Genomic DNA, 16879 nt, shown 5'->3' with positions numbered 1-16879 from the left:
CTATTGATGGAAAACCCCAATGGTGAAAGACTCGATGGAGGACATCAGTGCGTAATTCCCACTCGTGATCGTGTGGGAAGAATCTGCTCAGTGAGTCTGCCATTATATTGGTGACGCCTGGTCAATAGGAAGCTATCAGCATGACCCTATGGTGAATATACTAGTGCCACAAATGGACTACTTCTGTGTGCGCTGCCTTGATGATTTATATAATACATAGTTGCCACATTGTCAGTAAGTATCCTGGTGGTTGTCCCGATTATGTGAGTGTGGAAGTGCCTGCAGGCATTGTGAACCGCCCTGAGTTCCAGGAGATTTATATGAAGGGTTGTGACGGACCGGGCTGTGTCTGGGCACAGCTGAGGGCGTCCGCTCAGGGTGAATTTCTCAAATCCGGGGCTCCTTACAGCCCCCAGACTGGTGACCTTTCCAAACCGGCCACAAACCAGTCCCACCGAGCACTTCAGCAGCCTGCCTGAAGCCTCACGAGCAAAACCCCTCCGACACCCCAGCAATATCCGTGCCCCAGATGGCCCCGGGCCTCATACACAGGTAGGGGGTCTTAACACCCAATCCCACCTACCCCGAACAAGTCCTGTCCGGTTCCAAGAAACCAGCCACAGATCCCTGGTCAATTTACCCTCTGGATCTTACCCACAAATCACGCTGAGCCGATCCTTTAGAATCTAAAACTAAAGGTTTATTATCACAAGAAAGAAAAGCCTGAGAGTAAGGTTATTAAAGTACAGTACGTTACATGCACCGAATCTCCCAGTTCTCGATGCAGGCTCTAGCAGAGATGTTACAGCTGCTGGTTTAAAAGTTCTTGTTGCACATCCTACCATCAGGATGGGTTCACAGGTCTTCCTGGCTCTTCAATCCCTGCAATGCTGCCTCTGGGATGAAGTGCTGAGCTGAGAACAAGATGGCATCGACCACATGGCCTCTTTATACCTCCTTCCTGGCCTCTTCTTGTATGCAGCAGGTCACCTGGTCAGAGGCCAATCTCTATGTTTCCTGCTGGCTGCTCTCAGGTGACAGCCCCCATTCTTTAGGTGTGTCCTTGGCTCATCAAGTGCCATTGTCCCACAGGGCCTGGCTAATCAGCCTGTCCATAGCCATGCTTAACTACATTCAGAGAAATATTCAGCTTCCACACAGATTACAGATTCCTACCTACACACACAGACATTCTACACTCACATAAATAGCGTACATAAGATCAGCAAACAATAAGCTCCCATTCAATACCCCACATGGCTCCCTTTTATACCAATTTCTGGGGCCCACACCCCCACCTAGGGGTGCAGCAGCGATCTGGCTGCTTCCCTCCAATTCGGTAATGTGACAAGGGTTATCTCCAATAGTGACCAACAACCCTGCACTGATTTGCCGTCCATATGGGCACCCTAACCAATGAGGGAGGCATCCATGGTTATTTGCCTGGGTGGCTGAGGTCAGTGGAAAGGGACATCATTCAAGAAGTTGTGTGGCTTGGTCCACCAGGCAAGGGACTAGCAGACGTGGGTTGAAGGGGTCACTAATCTGTGAAGATTGTGCCTCGCTGGGACATTCACTGATGCTAGCCAGTATTGGAGGCAGTGAAAATGTAGCCTTGCATGGTTGACTACGAAAGTTGTGGCGGCCATATGGCCCATCAACTGTTAACAAGTGAGTACTGACGTAGTCGGGTAATGTAAGAGAATGTCTAGTAGGGCCGGTAAAGCTCGGAACCTCTTGATAGGTAAGTAAACTCGAGATGAAAGAGTGCGTAGGCGTGCCCCTATGAAAGGTAAGGTTTGAGATGGTTTGGTTGTCGACTTTTGCTCGTTTATAATTAACCCAAGGGAGTTGAATGTCTGTCTTGTCAGTGCCACCATATAAAGGGTCTTTTTGTATGATGGTCCCTTTATGAGACAATCGTCTAGGTAGGGAAAGATTATAACACCAGGGAGCGCGCGAACAGGAACAGCTAACAGGAGAGTTTGGAGAGGGAGTTCTCCAGGTAAAAGAGGAGTAATGACGGGACCCTTGTGGTAAGTGGCTCTCTGGAGTGTGTGTTTGTGTGTGGGGGAGTTAATTGCAGTGTGCTGAGCTTGTGTTTGTCTGTTTGGTTTGTTTGTTTGAAGGAGCTTCTAAAAGGTTTGAAATCTAGAAGCCTCAGTTAATTGGCTGAGCCTCAGTCAGGGGGAGGGCTACCAGAGGTATATAAGCCTGTGACTCAGCGACCAGGAACAGCTAACAGCAGAGTTTGGAGAGGAAGTTTAGAGGGGGAGGTTAGAGGGCACTAGTGACTTCTGACCTTCTTTAAAACATAACTCTTAGAATAATCTATATTCCAGAGGTTTAAAAAGAATCCCAGTTTACACTTAAACTTATTCATTAGAAAAATGGAGACAGAAGCCCAGCAGCAGAGTGGGGGCTACCCTGTTTACTGTGTTGAGTGTAACATGTATGATTACCTGCTCTGTGGGTGGGTGGCATATGTGTGCACCCGATGCAAGGAGCTCCTGACCCTTAGAGACCGAGTTCGGGCTTTGGAGGCCAGGGTGGCTGAACTGGAGGAGCTAAGGGAGGTAGAGAGCTATGTTGATGAGACTTTCCGGGACACTGTAGTACTGTCCCACCTCCAGTCTGAGAGCCCCAGTGCTTTTAAGGAGGATGAAAGTCAAGGGAACAGAGCATTCAATGGGAGCAGAGGAAAACCATCCCGTAGTTGGGACCCTCCTCCCAGAGGATGTTGTGGTATCCTCTCGCACTGAGGATACCTCTGAGGGGGAGGGAATGCCAGTTAGGAAGAGGCAGGTGTTAGTAGTGGGTGATTCGATAATTAGAAACATAGATAGTTGGGTTTGTGATGACCGGGTGTAGCCAGACAGCCCCCCCCCCCATCTCATCCATCTTATTTTGCCTCTCTGAGGTTCCTGAAGCATACAGGACAGAGAAGGAGCGATAAAATCAGCATAGTCTATGCTGGCTCATCTGATCCTGAGAAGCTGAAAACATAGATATGAGGAGAGAAAGATTAAGGCAATAAGCCTTTCAAGTAGGAATAAGAGATCCTCCGGAAAAGAGCTTATTTTCCGGAGGATCGCGTCCAGACTGGCGCTTTTCTCCGGCTTATCTACAAGCCGGAAAAAAGCGGCAGCCATGTTAATGCAAATGCCGCGGGGGATATTTAAATCCCCCGCGGATTTGCCTATTCCAAAGCGCTACATTTGCATCCCTATTATGGAATAGGGGCCAATGTAGACACAGCCTAACTGTTTAAGCTTTAACCTGACTCCTTCAGTTGCTGTAACAGAACCAGGCACAATTTAAAAGAACTTCAGCCGGTCTTAAGGGACAGATATAGGGAGAGCTTGGGCATTTGGATCTGTGTCACTCCCAGGTGGCAGATCCGTTGGGGCACTTCTCAGCCTCCCCCAGGCTGCCCGCTGCGAAGGAATCACAGATTCTAGCAGCTAAAATCTGAAGTGTAATAAGCTCTCCCTGTACACTTATTGGGCACCTGTCAGCCTCCTCCAAGTTGCCTGCTGCAAGGGACCCCGATCTCAGCAGTTAAAGTCTCGGGTGTAGAGCACATACACACTGCCCTGACCGTCAGCTGACACCGGGAGAACCGTATGGTCACCTGCCTGCCTGGTGCAAAGGTTGCGGATCTCTTGAGGCATCTAGATAGACTTATGTGTAGTGCTGGGGAGGAGCCGGTGGTCGTGGTACATGTAGGTACCAATGACATAGGGAAGGGTAGGAGAGATGTCCTGGAGGCCAAATTTAGGCTGCTAGGAAAGAGACTGAAATCCAGGACCTCTATGGTGGCATTCTCGGGAATGCTTCCAGTTCCACGCACAGGGCCAGGTAGGCAGGCAGAGCTTCAGAGTCTCAATGCGTGGATGAGACGATGGTGTAGGGAAGAGGGGTTTGGATTTATTAGGAACTGAGGACACTTTTGGGAGGAGGAGGAGCCTATACAGGAAGGATGGGCTCCACCTAAACCAGGGTGGAACCAGACTGCTGGCACTAAACATTAAAAAGGCCGTAGAGCAGTTTTTAAACTAAGAGATGGGAGAAAGCCAATTGGTGCGGAGATGCACGTAAATCGGAGGGAGACTTCTCTTAGCGGAGAATCCATTGATAGAGATTCTCTAAGCTGTAGTCAGAAAAAGACGAGGGGAGAGGGCAAACCATGGGCCAGAGCAGACAAACAACCGCATACAAAGGAATCCAATGCATCAGGGAAGGGCAGACAATAAGCAGTGGCAAATTTTTAAAGTGCTTGTACACAAATACTAGGAGTCTGACTAATAAGATGGGTGAACTAGAGCACCTCGTATTAAAGGAGGAGATTGACATAATAGGCATCACTGAAACCTGGTGGAATGAGGAAAATCTGTGGGACACAATCATACCGGGATATAAAATATATCGAAAGGATAGAGCAGGCCGGGTGGGTGGCGGAGTGGCACTGTATGTGAAAGATAATGTAGAATCAAATGAAATAAAAATATTAAGTGAATCAACATGTTCAATAGAATCGCTATGGATAGTAATTCCATGCTCCAATAATAAGAAATTAGCAGTAGGGATATATTACCAACCACCTGACCAGCGATACTGACATTGAAATGCTTAGGGAGATTAGAGAGGCTACCAAAATAAAGAACTCTATAATAATGGGGGATTTTAATTACCCCCATATTGACTGGATACGTGTCACCTCAGGAAGAGAAGCGGAGATAAAATTTCTCAATGGCTTAAATGACTGCTTCTTGGATCAGCTGGTGCAGGAACCCACAAGGGGAGAGGCAATTCTCGATTTAGTCCTGAGTGGAGCGCAGGATCAGGTCCAGGATATAACCGTTACAGGACTGCTTGGGAATAGTATAATATAATAACATTCAACATTCCTGTGGTGGGAAGAATAGCTCAGCAGTCCAGCACCCTGGCATTTAATTTCAAAAAGGGGAATTACACAAAAATGAGGAGGTTAGTTAAACAGAAATTAAAAGGCACAGTGACTAGAGCCAAATCCCTGAAAGCTGCATGGAAACTTTTTAAAGATACCATAATAGAGGCCCACCTTAAATGTATACCCCAAATTAAAAAACATAGCAAGAGACCTAAAAAAGAGTCACCATGGCTTAACCACCATGTAAAAGAAGCAGTGAGGGACAAAAAGGTATCTTTTAAGAAGTGGAAGTCCAATCCTAGTGAGATCAATAGAAAGGAACATAAACACTGTCAAATCAAGTGTAAAAATGTAATAAGAAAAGCAAAAAAAGATTTTGAGGAACAGCTAGCCAAAAACTCAAAAAGAAATAACAAAATGTTTTTTAAGTACATTAGAAACAGGAAGCCTGCTAAAAAACCCGTGGGTCCCCTAGATGATCGAGCTATAAAAGGAGCAATCAAGGACGATAAAGCCATTGCGGAGAAACTAAATGATTTCTTTGCTTCAGTCTTCATGGCTGAGGATGTTGGGGAGATTCCTGAATCTGCACCGTCCTTTGTGGGTGATGAATCTGAGGAACTGTCCCGGATTGAAGTGTCATTAGAGGAGGTTTTGGAACAAATAGAAAACTTAATATTAACAAATCTCCGGGACCGGATGGCATTCATCCAAGGGCATTCATCCAAGGGACAGAATGGCATTCATGCAGCAGACCAGCAGACCAGGGAGATGGGGAGCAAAGCCTCGGAGGACGCCGGCAGCGGGACAGCCGTGGCGTGTCTGGGCTGTCCCGCTGCCCACGTGTTCCGCGGATTTGCTCAGCGTCTTTCTGGTCTGTTGGGGGGGACTCCTCCCCCAGCAGACCAGGGAGACGCGGAGCAGCTTTTCTCGCCCTGGAGGACGCGGGCGGCGGGACCGCGGCGCATCTGGGCGTCCCGCCACTCCCAACCTCCGGGGCAAGAAAAACCCCATTCGTAACTGCGGATCCGACTTAAGTCAGATCCGCGTAACTCGGGGACTGACTGTACTTGGATTTTCAGAAAGCCTTTGACAAGGTCCCTCACCAAAGGCTCTTGTGTAATTTACGTGGCCATGGGATAAGACTGAAGGTCCTTTCTTGGATTGAGAACTGGTTAAAAGACAGGAAACAAAGGGTAGGAATAAATGGTAAATTTTCAGATTGGAGAAGGGTAACTAGTGGTGTCCTCCAAGGGTCAGTCCTGGGACCAATCCTTTTCAACTTATTCATAAATGATCTGGAGAAAGGGGTAAGCAGTGACGTAGTAAAGTTTGCAGATGATACAAAACTGTTTAGGATAGTCAAGACAGAAGCAGACTGTGAGGGACTCCAAGAAGATCTCACCAAACTGAGTGATTGGGCAACAAAATGGCAAATGAAATTTAATGTGGATAAGTGTAAAGTAATGCACATCGGGAAAAATAACCCTAACTATACGTACAGTATGATGGGGGCTAATTTGGCTATGACAAATCAGGAAAGAGATCTTGGAGTTATCGTGGACAGTTCTCTGAAAACTTCCACGCAGTGTGCAGCAGCGGTCAAAAAGGCAAATAGGATGCTAGGAATTATTAGGAAAGGGATAGAAAATAAGACCCAGAATATCTTACTGCCCCTGTATAAAACTATGGTACGCCCACATCTTGAATACTGTGTACAGATGTGGTCTCCTCACCTCAAAAAAGATATTTTGGCCTTGGAAAGGGTTCAGAAAAGGGCAACTAAAATGATTAGTTGTTTGGAACGGGTCCCATATGAGGACAGGTTAAAGCGACTGGGACTTTTCAGTTTAGAAAAGAGGAGACTGAGGGGGGATGTGATAGAGGTATATAAAATCATGAGTGGTGTGGAGAGGGCTGATAAAGAAAAATTATTTATTAGTTCCCTAAATAGAAGAACTAGAGGACACCAAATGAAATTAATGAGGAGCAGGTTTAAAACTAATAAAAGAAAGTTCTTCACACAGCGTGTAGTCAACCTGTGGAACTCCTTGCCAGAGGAGGCTGTGGAGGCTAGGACTATAATAGAGTTTAAAGAGAAGCTGGATAAATTCATGGAGGTTAGGTCCCTAAAAGGCTATTAGCCAGGGGATAAAATGGTGTCCTTGGCCTCTGTTTGTCAGAGGCTGGAGAGGGATGGCAGGAGACAAATCGCTTGATCATTGTCTTCGGTCCACCCTCTCTGGGGCACCTGGTGCTGGCCACTGTCGGCAGACAGGATACTGGGCTAGATGGACCTTTGGTCTGACTCAGTATGGCCTATTTGGGAAGGTCTCCAGTTGGGGGGCTGTAAGAAGCCCCGAATTTGAGCAATTCGCCCTGAGCGGATGCCCTCAGCTGTGCCCAGACCCGGCCCGGTCCATCACAAATGTCTCTGAGGAATATAATGTGTACGTCTGTATGGGGGCGTATACATCCCTAATGTTCGCAAGGTCGTGGAGGAGTCTTTCCCCGAATGTAAGACCTCATCAGTTTTGTCTGCAAATAATTTTTGCTTCCCAAAGAGAAGGTCCTCCACCTTTCCCTGGAGGTCCAGATATGAGCCACGATGACCTGCGCATAGTAATCGCTGTGGCTGTGGTGCGGGCAGCTGTGTCAGCTACGTCCACGGCAATCTGGAGACCGGCCCTTGTGGATGTATACTCCTCCTGTACGATGGACTTTAACAGTGGTCTCTTAGACTCTGGAAGATGTTGCATGAGCTCAGTAAGCTTCACATAATTGTTGAAATTATGGTTGGAGAGAAGAGTGGCATAGTTGGAAATACGAAGTAATAATGTTGCGGAGGAGTACACCTTCCTGCCAAAAACATCCAGCTTCTTACTGAACTTACTGGAGGGCATGTTCCTGTAGCGCGGTGTTCTGGATCTTTGTTGTGCTGCATCCACAACAATGGAACTCAGTTGTGGGTGATTAGACAGAAATTCCAGGCCCTTTGATAGAACAAAATACTTCTAATCAGAATGCTTACTCGGTGGAGCCGAAGCTGGGGTCTGCCAAATTTCTTCTGCTGCCTCCATAATGGCTTTGTTGATAGGGAGCACTGTTCTTGCTCGGTGTTGAGTGTGCAAGTTTTTAAGTAGACGAGATTGCTTGCCTTGTGTTTCTGCCAGCTGAACCTCCTGGGACTCCGCAACTCGCTTGAATAAATCTTGGAATTGCCTGAGATCGTCAGGCAGTGACCCATACCCCGGTATTATCGCATCATCAGGCGAAGAGGAAGAAAGATCAGTGGGGGAAGCATTAGGCTGCAGATCCTTCACCTCTGACAGCTGACCCTCTTCAGGGTTCAAATGGTGTGATTGCTGTGCAGGGCTCTGAGGTGGCGTAGAAGGTAGATGACACTCCAGGGGGAGAGGGAATGCTGTCTATATGATCGATGGCAGCATAGGGACCATCTATGGGGATATGACCTGTGATGGTGATGGTCATGGTCTGCATAATAATGTCTAGAATAGCAGTCATAGTAATGAACTGACTGGGTGGGCAAGGACTGCCTAGAGGAGACTACTCTCCTATTCCCTCTGTAGTACCTCAAGCAAGGAGACAACGTCGGTGAATGCAGAAAATTGAGAGATGGAGATGGTGAAGGTGAAGGCGATAGTCGTCTCTCATAATATCTGTTATCCTTACGTCTCGCTGTGCAGTATGGGGATTTTCGTTAGGGAGAATAGGACCGTGGCTTCTCATGTGTGGTACTGGGAAGCTCAGTGCCGGTGGTGATGGAGGCGGTGGCGGAGAAAGAGTTGGTGATGGAGAAGGTGAAATGTGACATGAGATAGTCTTTGTCGTAGCCTTCCTCGGAATCAGGGCAGCGCCGTTGCCCCTTGGTGCTGTTTGACGCATTAGCAGCTCCATAGTCAGTGCTGGCGGTGCCGACATTGTTGGTGTCAACTTCTGTGCAGGTGCGCCGGTCATCACTGCTTCCAGTGCCGACCAAGCCCTGGGTGCCATCGGTGCCTTTGATGTTGGTGCCAAGGTCAGTGCCTTTGAATCCAGTACCAAGGTCGGTGCCTTAGTTGTTGGTGCTGAGGTCGGTACCTTTTTGTTTTGAGGCCGTGGCCGCCTTTAGACCACTAGAGGTGGTGCTGAACGTTCCCGTTTTGTCTCCCACACTAACTCTACTGACCGGAGTGGCTGGTAACGAGCATGTTGGGGATGCCCTTATCTTTTTTGTTGGAGCTGCCCCTGCGGAGGACGCTCTGCACTTTTGGGGCACTACTGTTTCCTTCGGTGATAACGTATCAGCGGATTGAAGCACCTTGTCGAATAATATCACTCTCAGGCACATCTCCCTGTCTCCCTGTCTTGAACAGTGTGCGCATTTTGGGGGCACGTGGGCTTCACCCAAACAATGTATGTACGATGAGTGCCCATCTGAGGCTAGCATGGCCTAATGGCAGTGGCCGCATTTTAAAAACTCTGGTAATCCATGCATTCTCGCTGCGGCCTTAGTCTGCGAAGCGAGTGTGACAGGAAATTTTTTTTTTAACTTTAACAAACTATAAGAACTATGACTACGACTAACAATAACTAATTAATGATAAAACTCTAACTAAATACTTTAACTATTTCTGACAGACTGAGGAGAGTAGCAGAGCTCCATCTACGACCCAGGACATTTGAGAGGAACTGGCAGGAGCCAGACCACACGCAGCAGGCAAAGGGCGCGAACGGCGCGAGACGCTGACCACGCATGTGCAGTCTGGCTGACTACGGCTGTTGAAAATCTCTGATCTGTGGCACTGATCAGAGTGGGAGAGTGGGATGTTTGTGAGTTAATGGTATTAGAGGTGATAATTGGGGAAGCTATCTCATCCCACTCTCCCCACCTCTAATATCATCAATTCACAGACACTTACCTTCCTTCCTTCCCCTCCCCCCTCTGCATCCCCCTCCTGTTCTGAAATGTGATTTGTCCTTTTCATATGTGTTCATTTTTTTTTAATTGTATCCTTTGGTATATATGGTTGTGACTATTTTCTTCCACTATTTGATCTGAGGAAGTGGGTCTGGCCCACGAAAGCTCATCATCTAATAAACCATCTTGTTAGTCTTTAAAGTGCTACATTGTCCTGCATTTTGCTTCAGCTACCCCAGACTAACACGGCTACATTTCTATCACTATTCTAACCAGGATAGTGATAGTGACTGAAATGCTAAAGGAGATGAGAGAAGCTATAAAAATAAAAACCTCAATAATACTGAGGGATTTCACTATCCCCATATTGACTGGCTAAACATCACTTCAGGACAGGGTGCAGAAATAAAGTTTCTTGGCTCCTTAAATGACTGCTTCTTGGAGCAGCTGGTTCTATAATCCATGAAAAGAGAGGCAATTCTTCATTTAGTCTGAAGTAGAGCACAGTATCTGGTCCAAGATATGAATATAACTGGACCCTTAGAAATAGCGACATTAGTATAATTAAATTTAACATCCCTGTGACGGAAAAACCACCACAACAGTTCAACACTGTGGCATTTAATTTCAGAAAGGAACTACACACACGAGTTTAGTTAAAACAGAAATTAAAAGGTACAGTGCCAGAAGTGAAATCACTGCAAGCTGAATGGAAACTTTTTAAAGATACCATAATAGAAGCTCACCTTAAATGCATACCCCAAATTAAAACATTTTAAGAGAACCAAAGAAGTACCACTGTGGCTTAACCAAATAAAAGAAGCAATGAGAGATCAAAAGGCATGGTTTAAAAAAGTGGATGTTAAATCTTAGTGAGGAAAATATAAAGGAGCATAACTCTGTCAAATGAAGTGTAAAAATATAATTAGGAAGGCCAAAAACAAATTTGAAGAACAACTACCTAAAATCTCAAAAAGTAATAGCAATTATTTTTAAGAAGCAGGAAGCTGCTAAACAAGCAGTGGGGCCACTGGCCGCCTGAGATGCTAAAGGAGCCCTCAAGGACGATAAAGTCATTGTGGAGAAACTAAATGAATTCTTTGCTTCAGTCATAGAATCATAGGACTGGAAGGGACCTCGAGAGGTCATCGAGTCCAGCCCCCCGCCCTCAAGGCAGGACTAAGCTCCGCCTACACCATCCCTGATAGATGTCTATCTAACCTGTTCTTAAATATCTCCAGAGAGGGAGATTCCACCACCTCCCTTGGCAATTTATTCCAATATTTGACCACCCTGACAGTTAGGAATTTTTTCCTAATGTCCAATCTAAACCTCGCTTGCTGCACTTTACGCCCATTACTCCTTGTCCTGTCCTCAGAAACCAAGAGTCTTCACAGCTGTGGATGTGAGGGAGATTCCCAAACTTGAGCCATTCATTTGAGGTGACAAATCTGAGGAACTTTCCCAGACTGATGTTTCATTAGAGGAGGTTTTAGAACAGAGTTTAGCTTTGTGTCATTTTATTGTTGATTTCTGTATTAACAAAACCAAACCCGAGAGGCATTTTGGTCTCTACACAGGTGAGGAGTGATTGATGGCAGGCTGGAAGCTGTACCAGTTGACAAGTATTGGATAATTTTCATCATCCCCTCCTTTTCCTGCACTCTGTTTATCACTGCATCACCCCTCCTCTGCCCCCTTCTTCCTCTCTCATGGCTTACCTTGTACTGTACACACTTCTACTTGGTGCACCACCCCAGTGTCATTCTCCTTCTCCGCTGGCCACTCATACACATACAGGTTAGTGTGAGATGAACCAGCATCTAGCACAATCCCGTACTGTGGACAAAACAAACCAGTCATCTCTAGACCAACATACATGACATTGAATAGTATAGTCAATGGAGGCGGACAAATGGGAAAATAACCTCTTCACTTCCTAGGGGCACTAGAGAGTGTAGCTGCAGCAGAGCTGGGGCTAGCCCATTGGGAGCCCTAAGCAGGAACATTCCCCTTCCAATTGCCTAAAACAGGCAATTTCTCAGAATAAAATATGAACAGGGTGGCCCCCTTGAGTTGCTCAGAGCCCTAAGCAATCGCTTAGGCCAAGCGTGGGGGTATCAGTCAGTGTACAAATGTGTTTTTTCAGTGGGTTATTCAGCTTTTGTGCAGACAGCTGGTTAGCAGACTTCAAGACTACAAGCCATTCATTTGACACTTTCATGTTACTCATAAAGAAAGACCACAGGCATGGTTCAGAAACACAGGCACTCAGCCAGGTTTATTGCCAAGACACAGTCCAAGCACCCTAGTTCAGTGGTTAGCAGTACACTAACACGAGTGCCCTATGGAAGAAATAGCTCAGTCAGCACCAAGAATTTCTGCTGTCCCCTTAGATGAACAAAGTATTAAGGCAAAGTACCCCAACCCAAAATAAACAACTAGAATATGCCATGTTATGTGTTTCACGATATTTGTTACCTCCCCCTGTTCCTGATATCTTGGACAAAACTTCTCTCTTCATTATTCTGTTAAACCATCCTCTCTTGTAAGACATGGAGATATAGCTAAAAAGACTTGGACTTTACAGCTTAGAAAAGAGGAGACTAAGGGGCGATATGACAAAGGTCTATAAAATTGTGACTGGTGTAGAGAAAGTTAATTAGGAAAAGTTATTTACTTGCTCCCATAACGTAAGAACTAAGGGTCACCAAATGAAACTAATAGGTAGCAAGTTTAAAACAAACAGAAGGAAGTTCTTCTTCTTGCAGCGCACGGTTGGCCAGTGGAACTCCTTGCCAGAGGAGGTTGAGAAGATTAGGACTTTAACAGGGTTCAAAAAAGGACTAGATACATTCATGGAGGATAGGTCCATCACTTCCTCTGGGCATCTGGCCACTACTGGAAGACAGGAAACTGAACTAGACGTACCTTTGGTTTGACCCAGTATGACCATTCTTATGTATCAGCTACAAATGTTGCCACCTCACTTGTTTACCCCATTCTCCAGATCATTTATGAATATGTTTAATAGGATTGGTCCCAGTACGGACCTTGGGGAACTGAAAACTGACCAGTTATTCCTACTCTTTGCTTCCTGTCTTTTAACCATTTACCAATCCATGAGAGGATCTTCCCTCTTATCCCATGACAGCTTACTTTGCTTAAAAGCCTTTGGTGAGGGACCTTATCAAAGGCTTTCTGGAAATCTGAGTACACTATGTCCCCCAGATCCCCCCTTTGTCCACATGCTTGTTGACTTCCTCAAAGTATTTTAGTAGATACCTTAATATTCTTTGGGAGAGGCTTGTTCTGAGTCACTGCCATCGCGACTAATGCAATTGCCGCTGAAGCAAAGAGGAACCCCAAGATGAGCAGGGATTTCCTAGGACAGCATGTCCTTGGTTTGGTACCTGTGACTGGAAAAAAAAGAGGACATTAAGAACCTGCCAAACACTCGGTGTAACAGCCACAACTATTGCAGTGGATGGGACAGTCAGCACCGTTCCTTCTTTCTGCTGCAGCATGGGGTGTCTGACTAGTCTGCCCATGGAGAGGCCATGACAAGATCTAGAGCAGTGTTTCTTAAACGTGTTAAGATCGAGGAACACCAAATAATACATTTTTTTTATGAGGAACACCAAAGATTTTGGTCGGGGGAGACGTTATTGAGGAAAAAAAAGGTTGCCTGCCCCTTTAAGGGTGGCCATTTTGAATTCTGTTCTCCGCGGAAACACTGCCAACTGCCTCAAGAAACACTGATCTAGAGCCTACAAAGGAGACTATTACTGCAAAGCCACATTAACCGAATGTGGATTACAACAAAATGCATGGGCAGCAGCAAGCCAAGGGAGCACCTTCAAACATGTTCTGCCCACCAGAACAGGGGCAGATATAGGGCAGGGCAAGAGGGGCGGCCGCCCTGGGCCCCGTGCTTCAAGAAGCCCCGTGCATGCGCCATGGCGCCACCGCACATGCGCCGTGTCAAAGGGGGGGCCCGGCAAAATTGTGCTGCCCTGGGCCCCGCAAAATCGTCATCTGCCCCTGCACCAGAAATTACATATAAGTGTGTGTTAATGTAACACTACACACATAGATGGGCAATACAAACATTCTAGTTCCCCTGGCTTGAGCTCACTGTACAGACTGGGGTCTCAACCCCCCTTCCACATGCAGCCTTTTCCAAAGAGTGAAATTATTTATGGAGATCCTGCTTCCAGTTGCATTACCCTTTACCTCAGCCCCAGGCTGGCTCCAGCCACTTTCACCCCTCCCTCACCCTCAGCCCCAACCCAGCTCCAGCCACCTCACCTCTTCCCAGCTCCATTCTGGCTCCTGTCACCTTCCCCACATTCCAGTCTCACCTGCCCCACACCCACATCCCATCTCCAGCTACCTTCCCCCTATCCCGTGCTCCATCCCTCATTGTCATCTTGCCCCCTCACACTCAAGTTACTTCACCCCCACCTAATCCCATCTCCAGTCGCCTTCCCTCTCCACCCCATCTCCCAGTCTGGATCCAATCATTATTCCCCTGCCCCGATCCTGGGTCCAGTCATCTCCCCCATTCCCATTCCCATGATTGTGTCCAGTCACTTTCCCCTACCTCATGCTCTCCCACCTTATTTCCTTTGAGGTGGACACTGAGCACCATTAAATCAAAGTGAGCTCCTTTCTGCAGATTCACCTGGGCCCATCTCCTCCCACTTCCAGTATCTCACGGAAGAGTATCCTGGCTCTGCACCAGACCATGGTTGAGTTGGTCCTGCTGGTGGCTTGTGACTGGTGGCTGGTGTCACAGAGCAGGTGATAGGCCTGTTAACCCTCCTCTTAGGGGTGGGACAGCCCTTGTGGAGGTAGAAGCTGCTGGGCTTTCCTCAGTAGCTGCTTCTCCATTGTAAGGCAACACCTTGTTGCCAAGTGCTCTGCTGACCGAGTCTGAGCTGCCCTGGAACAATCTGTTCACATAAACTCTTTAAGACTGTGCTGAACCCTGCCAACACCGCTCAGCCATGCACCCACTGCTGTTGAGATGACTGAGGCACTGGGGCTTCCTTATAGCATACAGCCCATCTGGGCACCCTAAGAATACAGGCCGGTGTGAACTGCTGACCCACGGCCACTCAGCAACCCCACAATGCTGGAAATTTGGCCTTTTCTTCCTCCTGCACTGCCAGCATAAGTGAAACAGCATCATACATGGACACAGCTGGTACATTACCCTGTTCTGGACCCACTGTTAGAATCCAATCCAGTTGGATAGGCATCCAGCACTCCATCCCCAACCCAGAAATCAGAGCCCAGCCCACATTGTACAGGCATCCCTGCCTTTGCTTCTAATTTTGGTCTCTGTGTGTTTGCAGAAGATTCTGCTGGCCCTCTCAGCAGTAGTCCAGCTGTTGGATCAGGTCCAGAACAAACAGGATCCAATGGTTTCTCTGGCTCCAAGTTAATTATCAGCAATAATGACGCTGGCAAGGTTGATGAGTGATTCTATCACAAGGACTTCACTGCTCTCAAATAAATGAGCCAGAACCAAGAACTGGCCAGGGAAAGCAGGATTGTCCCTCTCAGCTTATAGGCCAAGAACTTAGAGCAGATAAGAAAGCCCCATCAAATATCAAGTACAAATACCTGAAATCACTGATCAGCAGGGGCTCTTGCTGCAACTGTGGTCTCCCTGCCCCGCGCAGACACATTCCCACTAAACAGCCATGGAAAGTCTAAAACACACCATGCCTAAAGCAAACCAGAAAACTAGGCGTGAAAAAGGCATCTTGCATTTGATACAGTGCGACAGGGGATACATGACCCCCACCGATGCAGGTAGGGTTAAAACCTTGTGAGCGGAGGAAGTCCCACCCCTCACCCAGACTAGGCATGTTCCAAAGGCTGGGGCAGCATAAAAGTCAGCAGAGCAGCTCACTCTGGGCTGGCCACTGAAGGAGAAGAACCTTCAACCGGCATTCCAGGGCTTCACCAGCCAGTGACCCAAACAGTAGAAGCCAGAGACCCAGGAGACTACTGCCACACAGCCCAGGGCAACTCCAGGGAGAGGCAGCAGATGCGGAACCAGAAGACCCAGCCACTACATGGGATACCATCCCACCAGCACCAGTAGGAAGTGACCCAGGGACGGTGCAGGAGCGCTCTCTCCCACCCAGATAAACTCGGCATATTTTGGCCAGATTCCCCCCCAAGAGAGTGGCAGACCGCTCTACTGCTCACAGGGCCCTGGGTCAGGACACAGTGGAGTAGGGTGGGCTCGAGTCCCCCTACCAGGGTGACTGGCCCCAACCCTCAATTTATAGACTCTGGCTGCTGGGCCGTACAGCCCTGAGCTAAAGGGCTACCCCATATTGACTGTGGTCACTAGACTGAGTTTGCTCTGAACCAAGGACTACCCCTTATGGACCCTGGCTGTCAGGCCGTACCTCCCTGAATGAAGGGCTACCCTATTACTTTAGCCATTGGGCTGCACTACCCTAGAGCGAGGGTTTGTTTTCAGGGACTAAGGGAGATTGCTGAAGGGGCAATGTCCACACCTCTGATTATCCTCCTCCAAGGGACGGGATGTCCATACCACATACAGAAACAGTGCACTCGAAGGACACTTGATCACACAGTGGAATAATCAGAAATGTAAGTATGATTAATAATGCACCAACTCAGCTCAGTCATATACACACAGGTCCTACCATTGCTGAATGGAAAATGTACACAGCTGCTGGAGAACAGTTCTTGAAGTGACATTACATTCTATAATCCTCTAATACAAGGAGCATCAAAGAATATGGGGAGACTTTGTATAAATTATATAAACTTTAAATGGGACCTTTCAGCAGCTAGCAGAGTGTTAATTGAGAAACTGCAAGTTGAGCAAGCATAACTGCAAAACTGGCCAAGATATACCACAAAGGAGCCCATGAAAAGCAACTTGCAGTGAAAAGTTGCTATCTGGAGCAAACCAGCTGAAGGTAATCTCAAGATAGTTCTACGGGTTGAATTTCTCTAGTCTGGAATCCTTGGGACTGACCGGTGTCAAA

The 16879-nt window shown here is 47.3% G+C and overlaps 1 protein-coding gene across 9 annotated transcripts in view; it reads right to left on the bottom strand.

Annotated features, from left to right (window-relative positions):
* Window positions 1-16879, bottom strand: part of ENTPD1 (ectonucleoside triphosphate diphosphohydrolase 1) — an 80197-nt gene that overhangs the window by 32244 nt on the left and 31074 nt on the right. For 3 of the 9 annotated variants that reach the window (XM_075934437.1, XM_006119855.4, XM_025182984.2), the window contains exons 2-3: window positions 13119-13252; window positions 11555-11672 (exon numbers count right to left, since the gene is read on the bottom strand). The exons of 1 other annotated variant lie outside the window; for it this stretch is intronic. In XM_075934437.1, coding sequence (XP_075790552.1) covers window positions 11555-11672; window positions 13119-13252 — 252 coding nt within the window. Of the gene's footprint in view, window positions 1-11554; window positions 11673-13118; window positions 13253-14439; window positions 14567-15467; window positions 15573-16879 lie in introns of those variants that run through there. 5 more of the 9 variants (XM_075934438.1, XM_025182982.2, XM_025182985.2 and 2 more) reach the window with 4 other exon arrangements.

Source organism: Pelodiscus sinensis, chromosome 8 (genome assembly GCF_049634645.1).
Source record: "Pelodiscus sinensis isolate JC-2024 chromosome 8, ASM4963464v1, whole genome shotgun sequence".
NCBI lineage: Eukaryota > Metazoa > Chordata > Testudines > Trionychidae > Pelodiscus > Pelodiscus sinensis.
This window is presented reverse-complemented; position numbering and strand designations above follow the sequence as displayed.